The 18,752-nt window shown below is 29.6% G+C and overlaps 1 protein-coding gene across 10 annotated transcripts in view; it reads right to left on the reverse strand.

The window, feature by feature from the left end:
- LOC129921080 (protein NDRG3) overlaps positions 1 to 15,064 on the reverse strand; it is an 88,941-nt gene extending 73,877 nt beyond the window's left edge. For 5 of the 10 annotated variants that reach the window (XM_056002729.1, XM_056002731.1, XM_056002739.1 and 2 more), the window contains exon 1: positions 7,547 to 8,077. Coding sequence is in view for 1 of the 10 variants with exons in the window: in XM_056002733.1 (XP_055858708.1) it covers positions 14,828 to 15,018 (191 nt within the window). In the remaining 9 variants the exon portion in view is untranslated. Of the gene's footprint in view, positions 1 to 7,546; positions 8,079 to 14,827 lie in introns of those variants that run through there. The other 5 variants (XM_056002734.1, XM_056002738.1, XM_056002730.1 and 2 more) reach the window with 4 other exon arrangements.
- Positions 15,065 to 18,752: the final 3,688 nt, after the last annotated feature.

Here is an 18,752-nt window from a genome sequence, read left to right on the forward strand (position 1 = left end):
TTTTATTCAGAGTAAAAGATTACTCATATCCTACCCATCATAGTGTGAACCACACTAATATCTACTTCCATTGTAAATCGAAGTCGTTGTAAACTAATTTATTTGAGAGTTTTGGTATTTCTGCACAATTTGGTAATAATTGAGTCTTTACATTGTTCAAAATATTCAAAACTTTACTTCAAGTAAGGCCCATTCGTATGAATTTAATATTTCTGTCGCCTTTAATTGTTGGTTTCACAAGGAGAGGGAATTATAAGGGTTTTCTTACAAAACACATTATCTTGTTCTTTGATAATAACTTTTTTTGGAAAATTCTTCCTTTGAAAATAAAATTAAAACCAACAAATAGGTAAACAAAATGAACAAAAACAAAACCATGTTATCAATCCACTCAGCAGCAATACAGAGATAATTATAATTTAAAATCAGTAATTTGCATTTCGATTTCATAAGACATCGCTTTAAAGCAATTAGTGCAAGTTAATTTGCACTTGAGGGAGCCGTTACTTGAACCATCTGGTTTTTACTGGTTTTAAGTTACTAATCATTTGTAAATACCAAACCTTCTCTTATACTCGTACTTATACTGACTCATTCAAATCAAGATTATTGAAATTATTACAAAATGGTTTGAAATTCAAGTTCAAATGTACGGAATTACTTGGAGGAAAACGAAAACAGGTTTGGGAATGTGTCGGAGAAAGAATGTACATTCATTTCTTCTGAGTTGCTATCATGGTTTGCCGATCTTGTTTGCATGTAATATTAGTGAGACATTTGGTTTATTAAAAACAGAGATACGAGTTTGTTTGTTTTCTTTATCGGCAAAACAAAGAAAAAAATGTAAATAAACAAAATAAAATGTAAACAGTTTATTGTGACCCACTGAATGAATAAATTTATCGTTGAACTTGCTTTGGGAAAAATATAGTCAAGCGTTATCTGTAAAATGTTAACAAAAACCAAAGCGTGTGTTTGGAACTGCAATGTGTTAATTATTTTGTCTTCCAGTATTTTATATTAAATTTTAAAATAGGTTTGAAAACATTTTCCGAGGCATTTTGTATAATTTCGTTGTAAATCTGTTACAGACTTTATATATAAAATAAGTACATATATAAGTATTATCATAAATGCTTACTTCTGAGGGTTCAAAGGTCCTTTTATCGATTCATAACAGTTTTAAAATTGATCTCCACATGTACTTGATTTAGGTATTAGTTTAACACTCCTTAGCTTCGGTTCCTCACTTAACTGTTTCTTGCTGATTTTTAATTATTAAAATAAATGGTAACTGGGGCGTATGTGGAACATTTTTTTTTTTTTGTAATTAGCTCTGAAATAGCCTCCAAATATGAATGAAAAGTTTTCAAACATTGAAACGATTTAAAAAAGTATGTGCAGACATCATTTTGCTCCAGAATGGTTTTCGAGAAGCTCTCACATTTTTTTTTTCGCACAAAAATGCAAAAGCTGTCCCATAAGGATCTCAAGTACTCTACTCTGCTCAGTATTTAAAATCTTATAACATTGATTCTCATCAACTCGTATTTCTGTTTATAGTCAGAATTAAAGGTCATGTAAAAAAGCAGAAGTACATACATCCTCAAAATCTACGTACGGTGTACCAAAAGTAGTTTTTTAAACTGCAAACTAAAAATAAATTCTATTTAAGAGTTCTGTTAATGAGTTCTCAAAAAAATTCGGCAAATTGTAATTTGTACTCTTATCTGCGCTATTATGCAATGATAAGAAGCTTATTTACGATTGCAACGAAACTAAATGCTTTTCATTCAAAAGTGCAGTTGCAGCCCTCTTTAAAAATAATAATGGCTCTTTTTTTTTCAATTTTCATTGATAAATTAAAATAAGGCAAAAATATTTTATGTTTTCAAGTAAAATACTTATATTTAAAAGCAGTAAGTTCCAGTGAAATATTGACTTTCCTTTCAGGTTTCAGGTTAACTTTCATATAAAGTATGAATTCTCCGAAAATCTTAAAATAAAAACTTTTCAAATAAAAGAAAATCCTCTTTTCCATTATAGAATCAGAAATCCTCTTTCTAGATAAGAAAATTTACCAAGAAACACTCTTATAACCTACAATAATAAATAATTACTTCTTCCAACAACAACAAAATCCTACATCGCCATTAAACTCTAATAAAACATTTAATAATTTCCACTTAAATTCTAGATTTTGTTCTCCTTCTACCTATACAACTTTTTCATAGTATTTTAATGGTAAAATCCTTATATTTCAAGGATAAAAACCAAAAAAAAACATTAACCATAAAAAAAGCAAAAAAAAAAAAAATAACTACAAAAAAATCTATGTCGGATAGGAAGGTATATAATCACCCATCAGTCCTTCCTCCTCCTCGTTCCTTTCTCTACTTTCAACTTGATTATTATTCCAGAAATCAGAAAAAAAATTACAAACTAGAGGTAGAGAAGAAGAAGTGTTCTGTTAAGTACATACCCACTTTACCATGGCAACAACAAGGACTATACACAAAACTCTGTGTAATAATTTCAATTTTTTATTTCTATTTTTTTCGATTTTGTTGTTGTTATAGGTATTTCTTTAACTTCCCATGAACTCATTTCACTACTTGAAAAAAAAAATATAAATCGAATAGGAAAGTTGTGTTTTGTGTTGTTGTAGGTACCTTGTAGGTGTTACAACAAACCAACGTCACACAAAAATCCTACCATTTTATCGACCTAAAAGGCGCATATATTCATTATTTTTCTTTTTTTCTGTTATTTCCCAACACAATTATTGTATGTTGTTTTGGAGATCCTTAAAATATTCCCTTCCTCATTAAAATGATAAAAACAAAAAAAATAGAAAAAATACGAAATTACTAGAACACATCAATTTTTTTAGAGAGAAGAAAATCCAAACGAGACTTCTCCTGAAACAAAGAATTCAAATAAAATGAAAAAAAAAAAAATGTAGAAAATGTAGAAAATTTTCAGCTGATTTTTCCTTGCTCAGGGATATCCTCGTTTGCAATGAAAATGGAAACGAAAAAATGAGGACACACCGACAAAGAAAACACACATACCTACGCCCTTAACCAAAAACAAATGCATTGAGCTAGAGAATATTTTATACTCAGTGGCACACAGAGACACTGGCACTGACTCGACTCTTTAATAGAAGAACCAGCGCAGGTCGCAAAAGTATTACGTCAGAATGAGGCAGCTTCTGACATTACTACAACTTTCAAACCCAAACCACCCACCAATTCCAACCAACCCACCCATAAAATGAAATTCAAACTCCACAAAACCCAATCACTCCGCTCACACTCGCTTGTTATCTGTACCAGGCAGACAGACAGGCTGGAGATTCAACTATATAATATTGGGTAGCTGGAGATCATGGTAGGGTTTGTCAATGACTCATTCGAATATTACTTCTTCCAACCCACCAACAACAACAATCTCTTCTTCTTCCCAACAAACTGGAAATGGAAAAGAATTTTTTTTTGTATTCATGGAGAGAGGCAGAGTTAATGTCCCATCTATTTTTGTACCATATCGGAAGTAGAGGTGGGTGCTCCTCCGATAGCGATAGGAACTTACAACACAATTTTTTTTTACGACACTCAATCATTAAAGGATTCAACAACAACAAAGAACGAGAACAAGAAACGAAGAACGAATGAAAATAACGAAGATAATCAAAAAAGAAATACAAACCAAGAAGGAATTGAAGAAGAGTTAAAAACGGAAACGAAACAAGTTTTTATTAAAGGCTTTAAGAGAGAAAGGGTGGATGTGGAATATAGGCGCCGACATCGCCAACGACGGAGACATCATCCACAGGAAAAAAGGTAGAGTTGGTAAGAAGGTTAAAATAGTTAAAACCAAAAAAAAAAAAAAAAAGGAAACAAGAAACAACATCAAGTATACAAATTACAGTTTATAGTTAAGTTAGTAGATAGCTAGTTTACGAGTTACAAGAATTAGTTATACAACACAAGCAAAAAAATGATTTCCCAGTTTTAACTTTTGGTTACAATAATGTTCGATGTTCTATGAAAATTCTACGACTACGAGCTACGGGGTTAAACAAGAACGTTTTATTTTTTTTTTTTTTTGTTAAAAAAAAAGCTTAAAAATACGATAAATTCTACCGAAGAGACGAAGTGCGATGAGAATTCCATTTTTGAATTCGGAAGAAAAATGATATTAAAATGAAAATAGAAGAAGAAATTGAAAAATGAATCGGAGGGTGGTAGGGAAAGGATAACCCAGAGAGGTCCTGAGAGATGACGGAGATGTGGACTCAGCCCAGTCGGAATAAACATTTCAAAAGGGAAAAATTTAATCGTGACATTTTTTTCATAGAACGGTAGAGGGAGTTTAAAACAGTTTTTCAAAGAGCTTATATTGGATTTAAGGAAAAACAAGTTTAAATGAATTACTCGGTCATTTTCGATTTTTGACAAAAATTGTTGAAGCAAAATTTTTGTCTTAATAAATAAATAAATAAATTTTTCTCCATTTTTCGAGTTAATTGGAAAATACTATAAAGATGTAAACCAATCTGTCAAAGTCAAATCTGACAATCTTCACTTTGTAGAACATAACAGATACACATTTTAAATTAAATAAAATACGGGTTTTTTAATTAATTTTAGCCAGATTATTGCTGAATGTTTAAAGACACTTGTTAAATTGATTTTTTTTTTTTGTTAAAAAAAAAAAATTTTTAACAGTTCCTATAGATACTTTTTAATAGAAAAACAAGTGTCTGTGTCTTCAAAGTGAACAGTTTGACGTTTGAGCTTAAAAGCCCTATTCCTTTACTGAGCTTAAAATGAATGCCATCTTTGAATATATATTTTAAGATCAACGAAATATGGAGTGTTTGTAAATGTTTTTAAGGGTAAGAAATCTGCAATGCTAGTTTTTGAAAATTACTGAAATTTTATAAACAAAAGGCACCATTTAAAAATCGACAAGTGTTATAATAAAAAAAAAAGCTGCTTTTAACTACTTTTTCAATATAGCAAAAGTAGTTCTAAGTAGTTTTAAGTACTAAGCCGTAGATAAATATTCCCAAAGGAACGCATCTATTATAACAAATGTTTTAAAAAAGTAGGAGTTTTTTGAATTTTTCAAATCGGTTCATTATTGCCAGACAAATATGTTCAATTGTTTATAAGAAAACATAAACAGAGAAAAAAGTTATAAACAATTGGTCATTTCTCAGGCAATAATAAATCGATTCGAAAAATTCAAAAACTGTATACTTTTTAAGAACATCAGTTACCTATAATATTTACCTACTTTCTTTAACTTAACATTTACCAATTTTAAGATAGTGCCTTTTGTTTATAATATTTCAGTAGTTTTCAAAAACATTTAAAAAAAAAACACTCCCGTATGCTGTATGCATAAAAAATAGTAAATACTAGCAATAGGAATTTAATAAGTATAAACTAGGTTTGATATCGTCGGCCTCATAAGGAAACCTCGTAACTCCACCTTTTTTCGAAAATGACTTTTGAATGCCATTTTTTAGAAAACATGTCAGCGGAGCAGCCCAGAAAATTTGAAGTAATTCCGAAAACTCTAAATAAACTAAAATTCAAATTTTGCTCAGCACGTTACTCCCCATCTACTCTGTTGACTCTCTAATCTTTCGTCTCTCCTGTAAAATTTTGATTTTGGGAGTTACGAGGTTTCCTTATGAGGTCGATATGCATAAAATGTGGATAAAAAAGTTAATACTTTACAAATTTTTCAAGTAAAAGCATTTACTATTTTTTTAAATAGCATATTACCCATTAGGGTGGGTCAAGAAATCGAAATTCTTTTTTTTTTTATTTTGTACTCCGAAAAATTGATTGCTAGACACTTCTAAACACCAAATATGAGCTCTTTATATTAATAAGAAGGTCCTCTGCTTCGAAATTTTCCATTTTTACATCAAGCTTCTACCTAGGTACTAAAAAAAAAATTATTTTTTTATTAATTGACTTTTTAGCAAATTTTTTTTACATATTCTTGTAGGAAATAGGACGCTCTACAAAAAAGGCCTTCGACACTTTTTTTTGTTTATCTAACCGTTTAATAGATATTTGAGGTCCAATAATCGAGAAAATCTTTAAAAATTCGTTTTTTGTTCTTAATTTTCTAACAAATTAAAAAATTATAATATATTCCTACATATTCTTGTAGAAAACAGATTGTTTCACAAAAAAGGTCTTGTTAACTGTTTTCTATTAATCTAACCATTCTAAAGATATTCGAGGTCAAAGTTCAAAAAAAAATTATGAAAACATTTTTTACTTTTCAAAATACATAATCTAATTTACTAAAAAATCATTATTATCAAGTAAGCAAGGTGTATTCTTAAAAGGGCTTAAACGTTCTACAAATAAGTCCTGGCATCAAATTCATATCTTTATCCGTTTAGAAGTTATTCATATCCAAACCAATGCCCACTGATATCAATAGTTTTCTTATGACCCGTATGCATTGCGATTTGGATACGAATATCTTCTAAACGGTTAAGGCAATCAATTTGATGCCGATGACTTCTTTGTAGAACATTTAAGCCCCTACAAGAACACATATTGCTAATTTGAAAATAATGAATTTTCAGTGAATTGGAAAACTTTTAAAAGAAAAATGTTTTTATATTTTTTTTAGTTTGACCTCGAATATCTTTCAAATGGTTAGATTAATGAAAAAAGTTAACAAGACCTTTTTTGTAGAGCATTCAATTTCCTACAAGAATATGTTAAAAAATTTGCTAAAAAGTCAATGAATCAAAAAAAAATTTGTTTTATGTATAAATGGAAAATTGAGAAGCGTAGGACCTTCCCATTAATATAAAGAGTTCATACCTATTTGGTGTGTATATTCTTGAGGTGTCTAGCAATCAATCAAAAAAGAATTTTGATTTTTTTCTGACCCACCCTAATTTACCATTGCGTTGATCTCAAAATCCATATCTACTCAAAGAGATTATAACGTAAGTAAGGGAATAGTATTTTCCAATTAACTCGAAAAATATGGGTCATAGAGAAAAATTTATTAAGACAAAAATTTTAGAAAATAAAATTTTCTACAAGTTTTGTCTTAACAATTTTTGTCAAAAATCGAAAATGGCCGAGTTTTTAACTAAAAATTGTTTTTTCTTAAATCCAAGATGGCGGCTTTGGTTCAAGCTCGATTTTCCTGAAAAACTGGTTTTAAGCTCCCAGTGGTTTTCTCTTCCGTTTCATGAAAAAAAAAAATTCACGACTAAATTTTTTTCCATTTGAGTCTTAATTTTTTGTACATCCCAACTCTCGGGCGGCCCTCAGACTCTTCAGGGTTATGTGAAGGAATTTAGGTTTTAGAAAGAACGAAAAAGAAAAAAAAAATTCAAACAAAATTCAAAAAAATGAAAAAATAAGGGCGAGAAAATTTATTAGAGGAATGAAGAGTTAGATAATTCCTTTTAGAGAATATATAAATTTTCATGGAAAAAAAGAGGAGGAGTTGGAAGAAGGTTTTCATTATTATAACTCACCTGTTTTCCGAATAAAGTTCAGAAAGATTTGATGGATTTATACAAAAAATACACTCTCCTTTAGGGATTACTTAAGCGAGTGGGTGGTTTAAAGTGGAGCTTATTTCGTTGCCCTTTTTTTCAGCTCAGTTGTAATATAAAAAAAAAGAAGTAAAAAAACCCTTTTTTTCTTTGCTTTCTTTCTATTTCACTTCTTCTTCGAATATATTCGTTGTTGTTTCCACGGAAAATCGATTATTTGTTTTTTTTTTTCTTCTTCGATTTTTTTTACTTTGCTTTCAACTTAGAGAAAAAACACCGTTTTTGTGTTGTTTTTTATTCACAACTGGAATTTAAACACTTTTATTATTTTTCTAAAGAAGAAAATTTCATATAAATACCAAATTAAAACCCAAAAACGACCGATTTTTTGTATGGAATATATGAATTTTATATCAAATGATGACACACACAAAGGAGACGTCAAATTGTTGAGAATAGGAAAAATTCTACACAACTTTACCTTGCACGATGCAAACTTCGAATGAAAATTTATTTTTTGTATGGATGGAAAATTATGAACAAAAATCCATTTTTTTCATTTGTGAGAGAAAGAGAAAATTCTTATTGGAAATGAGAGAGAGAGAAAGAGAGAGAGAGAGGATGATTATAAAATTTTTTTTGTTTTATTTCCAAATGTCAAAATAATTTGATTTCCACTTTCCAGTGAGAGCAGGGGTGGCAAAGAGGTGGTAGCATTAAGTGCGAAACAAAATGTAATATTTTTTTCTGGTAGACGACAAGGTAATATCGTAGGCAGGTTTTCAAAAGCGAGAACTGTCAGATAACAGAATGCAAGACCCAACTAACAATTTTTCTTCTTTAATTTCTCGCAGTTAGGTATTATATCTACAGGTCTTGTATTTAGTTTGTGATTCGAAAATTAAAACTTTCGAGGCTAAACTCTCGTTAAAGTCTTCCTAGAAACCTAGTACAAGTGGAATTTAAAAATTTGTACAAGCATTAATGTAAACATTTCGTTTAAATTTCAATAAGGCCACATGAAATTCCATTGTAGAAGCACAAGAAATAAAAGCCATTAAATGACTTCCTTTAAATGGCTTTGCCAATAAAATTTTATTAGAACTGCTTACAAAATCCTTATGAATGCTATGTATTTTTTTTTTAATCCAGTCCGAAAAATATTAGATTCAAAATGACTTAGGTAGGTATTTAAGTATGGTAGAACTACAAATTATACTATTGCCTTAAATGCATTTATTTTTATAATTGTATATAACCGAAACTATCTCAATAATATATGAGCCGTTGAACATATTTATACAAAAAAAACATTACGTTAATTTTCAAATAAACCGCAGTTAAACAGTTTTGCCTTTTTAAACAAATATTCCACATAATAGATGTGTTATAGGTACAACATTTTAATATTTGATCGAAATAAATTGTTGAATTGTTGTTTTTGATTGAAAATAATACAAAATATGATTTATATCACTTTCAAATATAACGACTTATATTTTGTATCTCTGTATAAGAAAAAAAGAAATTCAATTGCAGGCGCATGCGCGAAAAGCTTTTAGTTTTATATGTTTGCCTTAAAAGTTAAGGGTTATCTTTTTATATTTGTAGAAGCCCTTTAATCACAAGCAAAACATTGAAAAAAGCATTTAGTTTTATGAGTTTGCCTAAGCGAAGTTAGGTTCGCTAATTTTATTTGTAGAATCCCTGTGAAAGTGAGTAATTTAATTTTGTAAACTGTCAAACAAACACATGAGAATAAGAAATATTTGGATAAGCGCGATTATGGTGACCATTTTTGGTTTTCTTATTCATTATTAAAAATGAATAAATGAAAAAGTGAATCTTTTTATATCGGTAATTGGTTTAAAATAGTGATATTAAAGATGATTTATTTACCAATTTGGAGTAAATAAGTGGAAAAGAAAGGAAAACAAGATTTTAATCTTCTGTACTTATTCGAATACAAAATGGACATTCTAGATTTTTAATCTAAGGTCAAAACAAAGCTAGTTCTCTAATTTTTAAGAAAAATGCGGTTTGACGGCATCCGGGTGATATTTGGAACGAAATATATAGATATCTAACGGGACAGTATATTTTTTTTCTATCTCTGTCAAGCCAATAATTGTCAAATTCCATCGGAGGAGGGCTACGATCTCGTCAGATTAAGTTAAGAAACCTCTAAAAAAAACCGAATTTTTCAGATAATTTTTTCTGCTTCAGAAAAATTGTTCTCTGTCATCTTCTCAATACCGATATGGTTTGGCAATCAGTATAATATTATTAAGTTTTATTAAATAATTTCTTACAAGACATTAAAAAAAAAAAAAACAGAAAATAACCAAAAGTTATACCTTTGAAAAAAAAAACCACAAATGGTCACCATATTCTTTGAGATTGTGCAACTCATCAGCAAATTAAATCGAAGCCCTTAGGAAGCTCTGGTTTCAACTAGTTTAAATTTGAAACTCCTTTAGTATATACCTAAGTAGCTCGGTGGGTACGGTACCGGACTATCAATCAGGACGTACGAGGTCAAATCCCGCAAAATGCTCAAGTAAGTAAAGAAGTTTTTTTCTCATTATAATTGTGTTTGGACATTTAATTTCAGAAGAAAACTTTGACTTGGATAGGAAAACAAACAAGAAAATGGAAAAATAATAAAATTAAAGTTAAAATATAAAAAATTAAAATGAAAAAAAAAATATTTTTTTCTTTATGCTATTTGGAATATACCTCATTTAGACTTTCACAAACCTTCGACAAGTTTGCTCAGAGCTTCTAAATAAAATTAAAAGCCTGTAGCAGTAATACACATTTTCAAATTTTTAATGTTGCTTGTTTCTATAAGGCATTAAACACATGTTTTGAGTCTCTCCAATCAACTTGCATATCAAGCTTCTCGGGTGGGCCAAATGGGCTTCTCTATGTTCGTATACAAGCAATATTTCTTAAATCGAAACAGCTTCGTTAGACCCTTGTAGAAGTAAAATTGTTAGTTGGGATGGCTTCCTAAGTTTTTGGTAGCTGCAATATTGAAATTGTTTTTTTTTTTTTTCTTGTAAATTGTTATTGCTTTTGAATTTGACAAATTAAACGTCATTTACTTTCGAAGCCATTTTGAAATTTTGCACAGATGAGCACAAGAGAACGAAAACGCAAATGATATCGCTCATCTACTTGAAGATTGACATTACCCAAAAAACGTGATTTTTGAGTTAATGATGCTGAATAATTCGTTTTAACATCGTTTCGTGTTGTGTAAAAGATTCCTATTAATGATCTTATTCCTTTAGCCCACAAAATATGTAACATCCCTACTAACAAATTTGCTTCTATAATGCTTTACAGAAGCAACAATTGCATCTGTAAAGCTTTATAGAACCAAAATTGTTTGTCGAGATTTAATTAAAATATAAAGGTCATTAAAATTAAGTACATACTAATTAATTTCCTTTTATTTTTTTCCTCCCTCGTATATCGTTTGAATAACAGAATGAGTATCTTATTGTAGCCTTATTCCTTAAAGAAGCGAATACCATTTTCGGTTCTTGTTGAGAATATTTACCAAAGTCTTACAGTGCACGTCTCTGCACACTTATAGGATCGAATACCACTTTTAGCTATTGATGAGAATATTTATAGGAGTCTTACATTGAACTTCTTTGTTCATGGATCGTTGTTCATGGTAATCATGACGAGAAGCTTCTCAGGATCATTATATTTACATTTTATTTATGAATTCGAGGGAGGAAATATAACCTAAAAATAAGAAGTACCTACATCTAACATTTCTATTTTGCAACTCAAACATGTCTGAAAATTATACTTTTTAAGAAACTAGTAACTAGCTCCTAGTTTTTTTTTGATTATAGAAAATCACTTGAAAATTTTTCCTATGTGCTGATTTTGTCTTATTATTGTTCAAGAAGACATCTAACATTTATCATAAGTCCTGAGTAAGCTTTTCACCATTTATAGCTTTGATATCTGAGAGCTTTGCACTTTTGGGAGCTTTTAGCGGAAACACCTGTCATTTAGTCCAAATTTTAATTGACTGGTTTTAGGTGTCTGCATCAACTTTTCAAAAAGTTTTGAAAGTGTCGGAGAAAACTTTTTAGGCTTTTATTTCAAGTTGGACTTAAAAGACGGTGTATAAAAGCTATACTTTTGAAGCTCCTACTAACATTTGATTACGAACTTATATTAAAATTAAACCTACTTTAATTAATTAAATACATTTTATTTTGGACATTTATTTTGAAATGTTTTTATTTTAATTAATTTAAAAGCTTTAAGCAATAGTTTTGATGAAAACGATTTTTAGTCATGCAGTCCGTTTTAAGGTTAGAAGCTCCAAACGTGAATTTTTTTTATTGTTTAAGTCGTGTTTTTTTTTACGTCTTTTAACTCGATCGTTTTAACACAAAACAACACTCTATGCAAAAACTCGTTCTTATCGCTTCTAATCTTAAAACGTACTGTATTACGTATCATTTGCTTGAATTTGGCCGTGTGTGAATTGCTTTAAATAGTTAACACCGTGTAAAATTTTTGCCACTATTGAGGTGAATAAAAAATTTTCAGTTGTTAAAAATTTATTGGGCTCTTGGTTAAATTTGAGTTTTGCAGATGGTTTTGTTTTGTTTTTTTTTTTTTATATTAAAAAAAGAGTATCATGGCAGAAAAAAGGCAGACAAAATTTTAAACAATAACACGGTGCGACACTGAAAATACACCCGAGAAATAACATAGTGTAGGCTATTCGTATGGTCGAATAATGCATACAAATATTTTTGTTATATTTTTGGAACCCTCCATTTTTTTTTTTTTATTTACAAAAAACCATTTTTACAGACCTTACGATCAATATTTCAGTCATTTTTCTAACAACTCTCAATATGTTATATGTTTTTGGAAAGAGGACTCCATATGAGCTGGAAAAATGAGTGACGCAAAGTGGTTTTTCTCATTTGAAAAAGTTCAATTTTGATGGCCCCGATGACTTCAATTATGAATCCATCAAAATTGAAATTTTTCAAATGAGAAAAACCACTTTGCGTCACTCATTTTTCCAGCTCATATGGAGTCTAGAAAATTCTAAACGAATACCTTTTTGTTGCTTGTTTAAAGTTGGTTTCTTTTGGACTTTTAATGGGTTAAAATGATCCGTGCTGTTAATTACTCTGCGGAGTGTTGAAACACTTGCAGAAACACCAGCTTTTTGTTTGATTTTTGTCCCAGAGTCAAATGAATTGGAGGCAGATCTCAAAATTTCTCGTCGATTAACTGCTATTTTTGCCGTTTTTTGCCTTAATTCATATTTTTCCTGTACGAACTTTTATTTTTGAGGTACGAATAGGCAACACACTAAAACTCCGATCAATTTTGGTAGCTATAGCAGACCCGGTCAGTACTTGTTCCGTTAACAAATTAATTTTAGCTCTGTCGACAGTATTTAAAGCTTTTAATCTACTACTTTTTTTTAATTTTAATTAAATGACAAAATCTTACTGAGAACATTTCAACCTTTGATTTGGTATGCCAAACACCTCAAAACTCTCGTAAACAACGAAGATATTGACCTTGAAAGACCGTGTGTCTATTCAGTTGACGCAAAAAAAAACTGCATTTTTCCATATGGGACGCTTTGTAAGAGAACACGAAAAAAAACAGCGGTACTTTGAGAATTATTCTTTCTGATTTGGTTTCTCAACATCGTAAGCTAACTGTAAACATCATCAAATGTTACATGAAAGATCAATCTTAGGAAAAAATTTACAAAATACCTTTGAAAATTTGTGTGCTTATTCAGTTGAAGCGGAGTGTAATTAACTAGTTTTTTATTTATTTACTACAGTACTTTTTCTTAAATCGGGAACACGTTTTTTGAATATCGATGTGACTTGAAGAATGAATACAAAACTAATGAAAACTATGAATTGAATTTGCATTTTAAATATACATGCTATGCTTATTTGTGAATAAAAATGTATGTTTTTTTTAAATTTTTGGCATTAAACGTGTAAAAACCGATTTTTGAAAAAGTCTGAAAAAATTACTTTTTTTACCAAGCTAAATCTCTAAAATTATAACAATTAAAAATCTGAAAAATTTTCACATGATAGCTACACTTATTAAATTTGAGTGTGTAAAGTTTTAAATTTTTTGAACGAATGGTTTGGCTGGAATTTAAAATTGATCGAACTAGGTCCAAGAAACCCCATGTTATTCCCATAAGAAACTTCAACCGCTTGGCGGCACGGGTTAGAATTAAGTTAGAGACTTGAAACTTGGAAAATATTTTTTTTAGTTTATTTCCAACCATATAAGATCCTAGGAGCATAGAAATTCTTATTATTTTAAAATAATGAACACCCTATTGTGCACCTTGAAATTCACATCATGAAAAGCCACATTTTCTATTTACGAAAAAATAGCATAGATTCCGCAGTTTTGGTCAAATTCAATAAAAAAAAATACGCCAATTTGTGCTTAAATGTATATTATTTCAGAATATAACCTTACTTTATTGTTTTGTTTGGTTTATTTTCCAAAAAAAAAAAAGTTGAAAAAATTGAGAAAAAAATCAATTTTATGGGATAAAAACCTACACTTTATTTGTTTAAACAATAGACTTCTATACATCATTCAAAAGGTCTGGAAATCCTCTTTCCAAAAACATATAACATATTGAGAATTGTTAAAAAATGACTTAGATATTGATAGACTATATCGTAAAGTCTGTAAAAATGGTTTTTTGTAAATTGAAAAAAAAAATGGAGGGTTCCAAAAAATATAACAAAAATATTTGTATGCATTATTCGACCATACAAACAGCCTACACTATGTAATTACTCAGGTGTATTTTTTTGTTTTATTTTGTAGCACAGTGTTATTTGTGTAAAACTAAAAATGCTTTCAAGAGTCAATTAAGAGAAAAAAGAAACAATACACTTAATGTTAAATTCATAAGTTTCCTTGTGTAAGATTGAATTCTTTATTAATCCAAGTCACTTAATTAATCAACTAAACGATTTATCACCTGAAAACTATTATAAAAGTTGATCTTTAATGTGGGTAAGAAAAAAAAGTCAATCCAATCTAAATGATAACGAAGTATTTAAAACTCAAACCAGCTAGGTTGTTCAGGGGGTCAAACTATTTTTTCTTTCTTTTTTACTGGAGCAAGTGTATCTAATGCAAAGGGGTAAATAATGTCTTGAATAAGAGTTGATACCACATTGTTTGACATACCATAATTCTTCAATATCAGTGCAGTCAAAATTTTCTCCACTAACCGCACATCCATCATCTCCATATTCAGGTGTAAATGCTGGATTGACAATTCCAGGTAATTGATTTTCTTCCACCAATGCACTGATAGTTTTTATACGGTTTCGACGAGGAATTCTTAAAACATTAACTAAATCTTTTGATTTCGTCATTTTTTTAATTATTCTTGGGATAGGTACACAGAACAATTAATTAAATAGGGCGCAAGTAATTCACGACACGATGCTTTATATTTTGTTTCCAGTTTTTTTTTTTTAACACAGAACAACTGCTTTTAACTAGAAATCTAATTAAAATATCTAAAACTTTTACAATGTTGCAGTATGGATTCTATAAATATCAAGATTTCGCTTTAAACTTTTGCTTTCGATAGATGCCTTTTTTAAGAGACTTTCATTAAACACTGCTAATCAGCGTACACTGTTTTGAACTATGATGATGAGATTTGCATGATCACTTCAAACTGATTTCCAAAAAAAAAAGGTTTCCCTTTGGGAAGATCAGCACGATCGATGTGATGTAGAGCAATTTAAATTTTGATGCTCAATGGGGCAGAAAATTAAAATCAATCAAGGTCGATACTTATTGTCACGTTCAAATTCAAATTCATTAGTTTGCGGGCTTGGAAGAGGAAAGAAGACGAGACATCAACTTGACGTTTTTGTGGGGGAGTTTTTCAATTAAATTTACTTAACAAAAAATCCCGACACGAGTTGTCTATATGCATAGATAGACTCATAGGTATCTAAGCAATTGAAAACAATATAGAAAAAGCGGCGCTTTGTGTCTTGTTTGAGATCAGCAACAAAACTGTAACCAGTTAAGTGATGTGTGGTTTGTTTTATCAATGAGCAAAGAGAATAAAGTTTATTTCAGTTAAGGAAGGGGTTAAGGTACACACAAATGTGCAGTTCTAGTCACCGCTTGTCAAAATGAATTATGTATTAATGCAATTTATAATTTTCCAATCAGCTGTTTAATGTACTGCACGAAATTAATTGCAACAAAGTCTATAACAATCGAGACGAAGTGTTATATACCTATGTACTTTTAGCGATAAAAACCAAACCACCCATAAATAAAATAAATTAATTATAAAATTTTCAGAAACTGAGTCGAATTCATGCGAGATATAGAAATTTACTTATTGTATTATTGTATAGATTAATATAAATTATTATTTGTAGAATTTTAAGGCCCGTGTCCATTAGCCGTTTTACCCCTGTTTACCCTTTTTTGAAGTGATTTCGATTTTTTTTTTAGTTTAGCTTAAATTTTTAAACATTTCATGTCTATAAAATTAATAGATACCATTTACAGAAAATGCTTTAAACTCAGTAAATTTTTGTTTGATATTTTTGTACAATACGATTAAGAAAGCAATAAAAATGGTGTAGCTGTATTGACATATTTGTACTGCACTTATTTATTTTGATTCAACTGATTTTGATGAAATTTGCGTGCGATTGAACCAAACGTCCTTGGATTAAATAGGTAAAGATTTATAATTTCTTAAGTCAAGCAACAGGTTGTTGTTTGTGAATTTTGAATTCATTTAATAAATAACTACGCATGAACTAAAAAAAGCTTTAAGGCGGAGCATTGATGTCCTTTTGTTTGTCCTTTTTCAAAAGGGGAGTGTCCATTACAAATAAGACAACATGTTGATGTGGTTTTCAGTTAAATGATTTTTAAATTTAAAGTAATATGCTGAAGAACAAACCAGTATCTAGACAAGTTTGAAACTTTGAAACGCACTCAGCCAGACAATGCTCTGAACGAACAGTGAAATACGTGGATTAGATCTAAGTTTTTCGTACTTAGCCTAAAAGAAGGGTTGTTTTAAAATACTTTAACTTTGTTTTACTTAGTTTTTGGATTTTTAGAAGAAAGTAGGTTATATTTTTTGTTATTATTCTAGGAGGGAAACCTTATCGAAGAAAAGTTTCTTTTTATTTGTTTGTTTTATATCTATCTTAAGATAGAGTAAGTATATCTACTTTTTTTTTAAAGCTAGAATAATTGGTAAAAAAAACCCTATTTTGTCAATATCGACTTTGATTTGGAAATTTCCTCAACAAAAGCTCGTAAGAAGAAGGATTTTTGAAAAAAATAAAAAATTTTAGAAAAAAATGGGAACCAACAAAAACCTCATTTTAAAGTATACTAAAAACAATATTTTTGAGATTTTCCTACTTGCGATATTTGTATGGAATCATTAAAATTTTAAGTAGTGCGTTTTTAACTTAATTTAGACCTATGTTTACGCTTTCCAATTTGCCTACAAGAAACATGATGATTAAGAAGCTGCCAAAACAATAAAATCACTTTAAGAAACCTATAACAAAAGTGTGTAGTTCAGTCAAACGAAAAAAATCTGACAACAAATTGGGTTCTTCTTTTTCAAGTGATTTTTAAATTTAAAGGAAAACTGTTACTTCTAGTTCCGCTCTCCTCTACTCAAAAAATATTCATGTTTTCATAAGAAAGGACATTTTTTTCGAGTGCTCATATCGGTATTTATAAAATTCTTCTCCACCCATTAGGTTGCACACGTGGTGTTAAAAAATGCAAATAGAGGGCATTTGAACCTGCTATTAAAGATGAAATTCTGCGTCGATCAGATTTTCCATATTTAATGAATTATAGGGCTGTAACAATATTTTTTATTTTAGTCCGATAATGTCAATAAAAAAAAAATAAAAAAAAAACACGTATACACCACAGTGAACGTGGAAAACGTTAAAATAATGGGAATTACAACTTATTTGCGCAGGTACAACACACCCAAATTGAATTTAAATAATACTTTCACTCAGTAAATGAACATAACCTTCATCTTTTTCTTCGTCCGTGTTAATAAAAAAACAAAAAAAAAATATTTTCAAATAAGAATCAAATATTTTAAATTCAACTTATTAAAAAAAAAAACATATTACAAAAACAAAAAATTAACAAATACAAACTTAACACAAGACACAAAAAATATAAACACCATTTTTTATAATGATTTTGGTTATATAGTAACCAAAAAGTCCTCTTCAGGGAATTTTTTACAATCGAATACACAATCCTGTAAAATGACTTTGAATAAATACAGGGGTCGAATTACGGCATACGTTCGTTAACGAATGGTTGCTATGTGTCCCTATCGTTTTCTAATAATTAAATAGAGACATAAATAGTCAAAACGTTAACGTATGATCGTAATCGTGTGCCGTAATTCGACCCCAGGTGTAGGTAATATTTCCTTTTGCTTTTGTGTAAAAGTTATTCGTCAAAGAATTACAAAAAGTTGTGAATATCGCACAACCCAGTAAACCGGGTAAAAACGGGTGAAGCAGTGAAAAAATTAATGACATAAGTTAACTGCATTTAATTTTTGTTCTAAGTGAATAATATGAATATGAAACCAAATTAAATTCTTGGACTTAATAAATTCTGATTTAAATCGTGATAATAAGGCCGTTATAGTAAAGCCTTAAAAAAGATCAAAATACAAAACATAAACATGAAAACTGTCTAATCTGACAGTATGGTTTGAAAGTTTGATACCCCTTTGTAAAGATCAATGTTAACAAATTAAGAAAAAATATTTTCACCCTATCAAAATTTAACCGTTATAACGGTATTTCTATTTTATGAACTTTATCTACTTAGCTTTATTTATAAGCTTTATTCAAGTTTACCTATAAGCTTTTATTCTCATCATGTTGCTGCAACAATTTTCCCTAACCAACTTAACCTAAAAAAAACCGTCATAAGCAACATTCCCATTATAACGATGAAGATGCTGTTGGCTCCCCACGGCAACAGGCCACTTGAAACATACTTATAAAAAAAAAACAATCATTTCCTCCGTCCGCGTATTGTGTGCGCGGGGCTT

Source organism: Episyrphus balteatus, chromosome 1, assembly GCF_945859705.1.
Source record: "Episyrphus balteatus chromosome 1, idEpiBalt1.1, whole genome shotgun sequence".
NCBI classification, from domain to species: domain Eukaryota; kingdom Metazoa; phylum Arthropoda; class Insecta; order Diptera; family Syrphidae; genus Episyrphus; species Episyrphus balteatus.